The sequence below is a fragment of the Bison bison genome, unplaced genomic scaffold (assembly GCF_000754665.1).
Source record: "Bison bison bison isolate TAMUID 2011002044 unplaced genomic scaffold, Bison_UMD1.0 scf7180017864317, whole genome shotgun sequence".
Lineage (NCBI taxonomy): Eukaryota > Metazoa > Chordata > Mammalia > Artiodactyla > Bovidae > Bison > Bison bison.
Genome location: NW_011494889.1, coordinates 4,991,444 through 5,002,103, shown reverse-complemented (window position 1 = coordinate 5,002,103; position 10,660 = coordinate 4,991,444). Strand labels below are relative to the sequence as shown.

Below are 10,660 nucleotides of genomic sequence, written 5' to 3'. Positions count from 1 at the left end.
GGCTCCAAAATCACTGCAGATGGTGATTGCAGCCATGAAATTAAAAGATGCTTACTCCTTGGAAGGAAAGTTATGACCAACCTAGAGAGCATATTCAAAAGCAGAGACATTACTTTGCCAACAAAGGTTCGTCTAGTCAGGGCTATGGTTTTTCCTGTGATCATGTATGGATGTGAGAGTTGGACTGTGAACAAGGCTGAGCGCCGAAGAATTGATGCTTTTGAACTGTGGTGTTGGAGAAGACTCTTGAGAGTCCCTTGGACTGCAAGGAGATCCAACCAGTCCATTGTGAAGAAGATCAGTCCTGGGATTTCTTTGGAAGGAATGATGCTGAAGCTGAAACTCCAGTACTTTGGCCACCTCATGCAAAGAGTTGACTCATTGGAAAAGACTCTGATGCTGGGAGGGATTGGGGGCAGGAGGAGAAGGGGACGACAGAGGATGAGATGGCTGGATGGCATCACCGACTTGATGGACCTGAGTCTGAGTGAACTCTGGGAGTTGGTGATGGACAGGGAGGCCTGGCGTGCTGCGATTTATGGGGTCGCAAAGAGTCAGACACAACTGAGCGACTGAACTGAACCTCAGAAAGGTTCCATTGGAAGTAAATATTTCATAATCCTGCATGTCTGAAAAATGCCTTCATTTGTATTCTTATACTTGATGAATAATTTTTATAGACTGGACATAATGTTATAGATTTGAACTTACTCTTCTCCTAGAATTTAGAAGACACTGCGTTGTCTTCTAATTTACTGTTGAGGCATCTGATGCCATCCTAATTATCAAAGCTTCTGTTATACTCTTCCCCCCTTATTTGGAAGCCTTTAGGATGTTATGTTTATTTCTGGTGTTCTGAAATGTTGTGATTATATAATTTTGTATGGGTCATTATTTATTACCTGGATAGTTGCTTCAATTTTAACCTTTCCCAAAGTTTGTGAGTTTCTGTATTAACTTTCAGCTTGCTTTTTGTTTCTCACATTGAAGTCAAAATTAAACCATTTTAATCTATATAAGAAGTCAGTTTTTGTGTGGGGATGTCTTGCTGTAATTCTTTTTCTTTCTCTGAAATTGTTCTGGATGTTCTTGGCCATTTGTTTTTCCATATGACTGTTAGGATTATATTATTGGTTTATATACATACAGACACAGATAAACACCCCTTCACATATACAAGCTTGAAGACCTTCACTGAATTTAGAGTTTAATTTTGGGAAAACTTTGTCTGTAACTTGCAATCTTCCCATCTATGAATATGGTTTCTGTCTTCATTGTTTTAGGTTTATCTTATTTGTGTAAAGTTTTATAATTATGTTCAGGTAAAGGTAAATTATGTAAAGGTAACTTCATTACTTTTATTTGTTAAATTTGCTCCTAGATACCTTGTGGAGTTTTTTGTTTTGGGGCTATTATAAATGGATAACTTAAAATTTTGCATTTTAATAGTTTGTTGCTATTCTTTAGGACCACAGTTGATTTTTGTATGTGTATTCATCCTGAAACAAGCAAGCTTGCTAAGCTTTTTTTTATTAGTTCAAAACAATTTATAGATCCTATATGTATATTTTTCTATATAGACAATCTTATAATCTGCAAATAATGACCAGCTTTGTGTTTTGTCCTTTCCAGTCCTTACATTTATACTTTGCTGTACTTTTTTTCCTGTCATGCCGTCAGTGATCTTCAGCACAGTATTAATGTTGTAGTAATTGGGAGCTTCTTTGCGTTGTTCCTAGCTTTATTGGTGTTTTCCCTGTAGCTTTAAATTAAGTAGTATATTTGCTGTAAGCTTTTGGTATGTATTCTTCATCAGATTAAGGAAATTTCTGTTTCTGATTGCCATGTAATGGTTGTTAATGTTGTACATTCAAATCATTTTTCTGCATCTATTGAGTGGATATCAGAGTGTTTTTCCTGTTATATGATGAGTGACATAGATTGTCCAGTGTTAAAGCATACATTCTTTGAATGTAAATGTAACTTTATCATCAAGTTATATTGCTTGCTCTATTTGACCAAATTGCTAGATTGACCATGCTAAAATTTTATATTGAATTATTATCTGAGATTCATATCTGACATTGATTATATCTGAGTTTGCAGTATAATTTTCCTTCTCAAATTTTCTTGTCTGCCTTCTTTTGTATTTAGGTTGTTTTAGCCTTATAAAATGAACAAGGTAGCCATGTCCCCCACCCTTACCCATTTTGGATCTAGAACAGTTCTTATAATACTGGGATTATCTGTTTCTTATGTAATTGGTGGAACTCACTTTAAATCACCTTTGCTTCAGTGAGGTTTTGTTTTCTTCTTATTTTGTTTGTTTTCCAGGTAGATTTTATACTATTGATTCAAACTTTTTAATGGTTATAGGTCTCTTTGGTTTTCTATTTCTTCCTGAGTCAGTTTTGGTAAGTTACATTTTTTTTCTATGAAAATTATCTATTTTCTCTGAGTTTTATTTGTATAAAATTGTTCAGATTGTACTCTTTCTAATTTTAAAATCTCAATTACATGCGTATTTCACCCCTTTCTTCATTCCTAGTATTATTTATGCTTAACTTTTTCTTTGTAAGTTTTGACCTAGAGCATTTTACTAAATATTTTCCAGCTTTAGTTAGAATTCTTCTGTGGACCATTAATTATTTAGATGTGTGCCTTTTAGTATTCATAGTACAATATTTACTTATTTGGTGTTTATAGAAAGTTTTCTTTTACTGAAGAGTGGATCTATTTGTTAGCAGTTTTTTAGCATTTGTCAAGATTATGTTTTGATTCCTCATGGGCCAGTTCTTTTAACTGTTACATATTTGTTTGAAATTATGAATCTTTTTCTAACTTTTGGTTACAGATTTCTGTAATAAGATTAAAATTGTAAACTTTGTTGTTCAAAATTTTAGTATTCTTACTACCTTTATTTCTTTCTGATCTACTTATTATTTAAAAATCCTTACTATGATGTTGAATTTCTTCATTTTCCCTTGTAATTTTCACAGCTCTTTTGTAGCTGTGTTGTTAGTTACGCATTATTTAGGATTGCTCTTCCATGATTAAAAATCATAATAATCATCTTGGCCTTAGAATCTAGTTTGACTGATAATTAATACAGCTCCCTTAGCTTTCTTTTGTTTAGCATATGCCTGGCATATCTTTCCATCCTTTTTCTTAAAAAACATTTCTTAGTTTCTATGTCTAGGTGCATTAAATAGATTATTGCTGATTTTTCAAAAAATTTTTTATTTTGGTATTCTTATCTAGTGTGATAATGGTGCTTTTTGATAGGTGAACTTAATAATTTATGAATTTCATTATTAATTTGTTTGTATTTCTTTCTAGTATCTTGTACTATTTTACTATAAATTTTGCTTATTTGTTTGTATCATGCTTCCTACCCCCTTTCCTACTTTTTGTTGGCTGGGTCAGATTTGTTTTTATTTCTTTTTTTTTTCCTTTTTGGAAGTTACACATTCTATTTCAAATATTTTGATGTTTATCTTAAAAATTTTATCATTTATCATTTATGTAAAATCTAGTTTTCCCCATATTCCTAATCAAAGAAAAAAACTTAGTTTATCTTACATCATATACAAAAATTAGCTCAAAATGAATCAAAATCCTAAGTGTAAGAGTTAAAACTTACATTTAATGGGCAGAGGGAGAAGTTTTATGGTAATGGATTTGGCAGTGATTTCTTGGATATGACAGAAGACAATATGCAACAACAAAAATAGATGAGTAGACTACATCATCATTAAAAATTTCTATGCATCAAAAGATACAGTTGTTATAGTGAAACGGCAGCCTATACAGTGGGAGAAAATAGTTGCAAATTGTATGTCTGACAAGAGATAATTATCCAGAATATGTAAAGAATTCCTGCAACTCAATAACAGACTAACAACCCAGTTCAAAATACACAAAGGATTTGAAGTGATGTTTCTCCTAAGAAGAGAGACGAATGACTCCACATCACTAGTCAATGCGGAAATGCACATCAAAACCACAGAGATACTGCTTCATACCATTAGGATGGCTACTAAAAAAAAAATAATAACAAGTTTTGATAAAGTTGTGGGGAAATTGGAATCTTTGTGCACTGCTGATGGAGATGTAAAATGGTGTAGCCACTGTGGAAAACAGTGTAACAGTTCTTCAAAAAGCTGAAAATAAAATTACCCTATGATCTAGCAGTTCCACTTTTGTGTACATATTCCACAGAAGTTAAAGCGGAGTCTCAAAGAGATATTTGTTCACCCATGTTCACAGCACCATTATTCACAAAAGTCAAGGGATGTCAGCAAGTCAGGTGTCCACTATTGGATGAATGGGAAAAAAAATGTGGTATATCCATACATTGGAACGTTATTCAGCTTTAAAAGGACATCCTGATCCATCCTACAACATGGATAGACCTTTTAAAAAACATGCCAAGTGATATACACCAGACACAAAGGAACAGATTGTTGTACAATTTCACTTGTATAAAGTACCTAGAGTAGTCAAATTCATAGCAGCTATAGTGGTGATTGCTAGGGTCTGGGAGGAGAAGGGGATGGGGGAGTTATTATTTAATAGATTTTCAGTTTTGTAAGATGAAAAGAGTTTTATAAATGGATGGTGGTGATGGTTGCACAGCAGTGTAAATGTACTTAATGTCACCAAACTATACATTTGGAAATGGTTATGATGGTAAATTTTATGTCATGGGTATTTTACCACAATTGAAAACAATAATTAAAATATAAATAAGAAATAAAAAATAGAAAACCAAGAAACTCAGAACATTTTAATCCTAATCACTCCCTAAGTAACTTGTTGTTTTCTGGTATTTGAGTTCCATCTTATTTTTCATCTTTTGAGTAGTTATTCCTTCCTCCTCCTCCCCCATCTCCTATTTCTATTGCTTCTGCTCATCTTCATCTTCCTCTTTATTGCCCTGTTTCTCCTTTTCTTCATCATTAGTTTATCCAGTTAATCACCATTTAGGTGCATGTTAAAGTTTACTACTATCTTTGTTCACAGTTGCCTCTAGTGTCACATTTTCTCTGGATTATGTTTCTTGATTCTGAAGTATACCTTTAGTACTCCTGTTTAACTAAAAGAGTCTATACGTGGTAGTTCACTCACTCTTTGTATGAAAATATCTTTATTTAATCCTCATTCCTGTTTTATAATTTAGGTGGGTGGGGAATATAATATTGACCATTACTTTGTTTCATCACTTTGAAAAATACAATTCCATTTTCTTCTAACCGTCACATTAGCATTAATAATTCTTGTCTAATCATCATTTCTTGGGTAGAAAATCTCTTTTTATTCCATAGGTTTTTAGAATCTCTTACCTTTGGTGCTCTGTAGTTTAACAAAGTGTACAGATGTGGATCTGATTTTATTTCTTCATATCTTTTATGTCAACAACTAGTTTTTTCCATTCTAGGACTTTGTTTTTTTCAGCTTTTTCATATGCTTTAGATTTTTTGTTATCTAATAATTTTAAACATACTTATTTTATGACATGGAATTGATAATTTTTTGAGGTCTGATTGTGTTGTTTGTTTGGATTTCTGGCTTTTGCTCATAAATGGACTGTTTCCTCATTTAGTTCTATTATTGGATTCTGAACTCATCTTTTAGTGAATTGTTATGTGTGAGAATTATATGAGGCCAAGTTTGAGCATGTATCCTCCAGGTAGTTTTGAATCTGTTATGAGAAGCTTTCTAGGGGCACCTAAGCTGATGCCAGTATTATGCCAGTTTCTTGGCTTGAGAATTTCTGAATCACAGAAGTCCTGTGCATTAGAATCCCAAATGGTGGGACTATGTGACCTAAAAGTTATGAATTTCTAAAGGAGTGAATTTTTTTTTCATATATGTCACTGTCTTTCTCTGCTGAATGGCAGATTTTGCAATTCACCTTTTTACTTACAATATACCCTTTAGGCCTGGAGAAGGGAATGGCTACCCACTCCAGTATTTGTGCCAGGAGAATTCCATGGGCAGAGTAGTCTGGCGGGCTACAATTCTTAGGGTCACAAAGAGTCAGACACGACTAAGCGAATGGCTGACTGACTAACACACACACACACACACACCTTTTAGGATAAAGATTATATGGGGCAGGCTTTTACTTCAAACCTCAGGTAAGCACAGGATCTTTCTTCTTGACCTTATGTATATGTTAAAAGTTAAGTACCTAGAAAATGAACACAATTTCCCAACTGCACTCCTGCTCTAATGCTTATTGCCCTGGTTTCCAATCATTTCTTGATTACATATATCTAAGAATGTCTCTTTATTTAAAGGCTTATTTATATATACATTTAGAAAATGGTTGTTATATTTTATCTAGTATTTTTAAGAGTTTTCAAGAATTTTCAAGTTACTTAATCTCAGTATTGCCAAAGAAGTCTGTTCTAATAATTATTAAGAATGGTACTTTAGGAAATTCAGAATATTAACCATTATTTTATCTTGAGAATGTTCATTTCTTGGTATGTTCTCTAAAAACATACATAAAACTAATTTTCTTTTATTTTGGAATACCTTAAAAGATATGTGCCCAGGATCTGTTTTTAGCTGTTGTTTTCTTAGTTATATCTGCTGCTGCTGCTGCTGCTGCTGCTGCTAAGTCGCTTCAGTCGTGTTCGACTCTGTGCGACCCCATAGATAGCAGCCCACCAGGCTCCCCCGTCCCTGGGATTCTCCAGGCAAGAACACTGGAGTGGGTTGCCACCTTGCCATAATTGTATGTTCTCTGTTTAGACTCAGTGTTTTGAATAATATTTTTCCCCTTTTATAATGTTTTAAATAAATAGTTTGCAGGACATTATTAACATTTATTTAGTTAGATTATCTTTAAAATGTTTTAAACTAATCTCCAAGCTGCTTATAATAGTAGCCAGGTTTGTTTCTGTTTTTTCCCCCACATAATTAATTGTAAAATTTTCAAAGTTCCACTTAATATATGGCAATGTTGGACAGATAATATCAATAATAAGAATGTTCTAATATAAATATTCAATTTGTGGTTTGTGGCAGTGGTGTTCAAATCATGTATTTTTACTCTAAGTGTAGTCAACTAAGTAACAGCTATAATAAACATTTCTATAGTGTTAAAAATCTGGAGAACTTGGTGTGGTGATTATATATATTTTAACTTATATGCACAAGGAGACTAAATTCAGATAATGACAAAATTGAAGTTGTTATGAAATAGTGCTTATTGTGTTTCTATGTAAATATAAACATTTCTAATTAAAATAATTATTTATTTCTAATATATCATGGTTGATTACTAACAATGTGAACTTCTTCAGGTCCAATCCTCAGTGGCTGTTGGAACTCCAGATTATATCTCTCCTGAAATCCTTCAAGCCATGGAAGATGGAAAAGGCAGATATGGACCTGAGTGTGACTGGTGGTCTTTGGGGGTCTGTATGTATGAAATGCTTTATGGAGAAACACCATTTTATGCAGAATCTCTGGTGGAAACATATGGAAAAATCATGAATCACAAAGTTAGTATATTTTACTATTTTTCACATTAGTGTGGCAAATAATACATATAATAAAATTAAAATGTGATATTTAAAAAGATAATAATTTTCCAAAAACAATAAATAATCTAATTTCTATGCTAGCAGGGAACATGACCAACATGAGTAATCAAAATCCATAAATTATTTTTTAAAAATCTATAAATTATGCATAAAATTGTTAGTCCTCATCTTGTAATTTTGCAGAGATGCTAATAAGTAGACAATTAAATGATCTCTCCAGTAGAGTAACAAAGATCATGAGCAGACAATGTATCATTACTACTATAGTATCAGTATAATCATGACTAGAATGCATTTAAAATGCTTAATCTTAATAATAATAGATAGATGAAATCCAAATTAAAATAAGAATGGTATACTTTTCTCCCTGTCAAATTGGTAAAGATGAAAAGAAAATAGTACTCTGTACTATAAATGATCCATTGAAAAGAACAGTGTTAGATTAGACATCATTGATAGGGATGTAAATTGATATAATCTTTCTGTCAAGAAGTCTGTAAGTATTCATCAACAACCTTAGAAAGAAATGGTTAAAACTTTTGGTTGGGCACCTTCAATATTAAGAATCTACCATGAGGGAATATTCATAGAACAAAGCTATATGTGTGAGAATACTTATCCCAGTATTATTTATGATCATCAAACATTGGAAACAGTCCAGATGCACAGCAGGAAAGAATAAAATTTTAATCCATTTAATACCAAATGAAATAGATTGTATAAGAAGTGGGAGACTCTGATTATCAGTCTCAGAAGATTGTGAGTAATTGCAAAAACCTAGAATATAAATAAGAATAGCCCATAAAGAGAGTGCTAATCTGTTCTTTTTAATTTGTTGTGGTAATACAATTATAATTAATTGCTATATATATATAGTTGTTGTTAGTTGCTAAGTCATATCCAACTGTTTTGTAACCCCATGGACTGTAACCCTTCAGGCTCCTCTGTCCATGGGATTTCCCAGCCAAGACTACTGGAGTGGGTTGCCATTTCCTTCTCCAGGGGATCTACCTGACCCAGGAATTGAACCCAGGTCTCTTGCATTGCAAGCGGATTCTTTACTACTGAGCCACTAGGGAAGCCCCAAATATATATATTAGTTTTACGAAGTTGATGCTTTTCTGTCTGGCTGCAAAGATAATCTGCTAAGTAGTTATCAAGAGTTTGGAAACAAGAAATAGCTGCAAAGTTGTCAATAGCATGTAAAGCATTTCTGATAGAAGTCGTTGTACTGTAGCATGGCTGTTGAGAGCACAGATTCTGGAATCAGTTTCAGTTCAAATCCTAGCTCTACCATTGATTATGTAACCTTGAGCAATTGTTTTAACTGTTTCTTTGTTTCCTTTTCTATAAAATTAGAGTAATACAGTGGCTCTGAGGATTAAATGAGCTAAACAAGTAACATACTTCTAGTAGTACATGTTACATTCTTTACAAATGTTTAGTATTAATCATTAGTGTGTGACTTATATGAATGTTATCATATAATCAATATCATAATATTGATTGTGATTTCATAATATCATAATCGTTATCATAATCAATCAGATATACTATTGATTATGTAAATTCTATTACATTTAGTGAATTCTTTTTATTTTGACAGCATTTAAGGTGTTTTTACATTTAACTTATTCTTTCTGTAGTACATATATGACTAAGTTACATATGAAAAGTTCTTTCAGGAAAATGATCCTTTTAAATTTATTCTTGAATCTCCTTTAGTGTCAGTACTTTGTACCAGTACATATTTATTAGATATTTTAAAATATATATATATATATTTAAGAAGGTCAGTGTTAGCATCAACCTACTTAGTAAATTAGTGATTTATATTTTGTTTCTATTATTCTCTATTTAGGAGAGGTTTCAGTTTCCTCCTCAAGTGAGTGATGTGTCTGAAAATGCTAAGGATCTTATTCGAAGACTCATCTGTAGCAGAGAACATCGACTTGGTCAAAATGGAATAGAAGACTTTAAGAAGCACCCATTTTTCAATGGAATTGATTGGGATAATATTCGAAACTGTGAAGCACCTTATATTCCAGAAGTTAGTAGCCCAACAGACACGTCGAATTTTGATGTGGATGATGATTGTTTAAAGAATTCTGTGAGTATGATTGTTTAAAGAAGTTCTGTCTCTCTGCTTTAAAAAAAATATATGGTTATAAAGTAATTTTATAGGCCACCTTACCATTTATCACCAACAGTTGTCAGGGCACATGTAGACCTTGAAAAAAACCGCTTGCTTACTGAATGAGATCTGAAACAAGAGGGCAGAGCATCTCCTTGTTCCGCTCTGGCTGGGAACATGTGTGTAGGGCAGTGCAAATTTTTATTTGCTCTGCAAATATCTGAAAATAACTACAAAAGTATTTGTGAATATTGGTTTGGGATTACAAATAAATTTTAACAACTAGGCAAATTCACATATATGGAATACATGAATAATGCTTGTACTCTCGGTATCCATCAGACTTTAAATCTTTCTTTTCTTTTAATTAGAATTCTACAGTAGCAGTGTTTATGGTCTAAATTTTTTTATCACTAAACGTCTAGACCAAACTTATCAGTGTTTGTAAATTGTTGACAGTGAATTTTTATAGCCCAGTCTACAGTTTATAGTTATTCATTTTTTACCAGATGTTTCTTCCTCCTTTAGGAAACGATGCCCCCACCAACACATACTGCCTTTTCTGGTCACCATCTGCCATTTGTTGGTTTTACATATACTAGTAGCTGGTAAGTTTGAAAAGTTAATGTGATTTGGATAATTTAGAGCAAATTAAAAATGAATTGAGGTTTTAAAACTATAATGCATAAGAGAGCCTTATAAGTAAAAAAAAAATTTTAATAGATTGAAGCTGCTTCTAGGAAAAGTTAGACATTACAAAGTGAATAAGACATATTAATATAAGAATCTTAACTCATTTTGAGGGGAGAAAAACTAGAACACAGAGAGAGCTCAGAATCTGTTAGCAATGGAACAGGAATTAGAGGAGTCTTAGGCTATTGAAGAAATATTTTCTAGGTTCCAAATATCAGTCTTTCAGCCCATCAATCTTAGCCCTCTTTCCACTGACCCTCATTCTACTTGT

The 10,660-nt window shown here is 32.7% G+C and overlaps 1 protein-coding gene across 7 annotated transcripts in view; it reads left to right on the top strand.

Annotated features, from left to right (window-relative positions):
- The window catches only part of CDC42BPA (CDC42 binding protein kinase alpha (DMPK-like)), a 298,104-nt gene that overhangs the window by 154,270 nt on the left and 133,174 nt on the right, over nt 1-10,660 (top strand). For all 7 annotated transcript variants that reach the window (XM_010852881.1, XM_010852884.1, XM_010852883.1 and 4 more), the window contains exons 7-9: nt 7,320-7,520; nt 9,424-9,672; nt 10,225-10,304. In XM_010852881.1, coding sequence (XP_010851183.1) covers nt 7,320-7,520; nt 9,424-9,672; nt 10,225-10,304 — 530 coding nt within the window. The remainder of the gene's footprint in view (nt 1-7,319; nt 7,521-9,423; nt 9,673-10,224; nt 10,305-10,660) is intronic.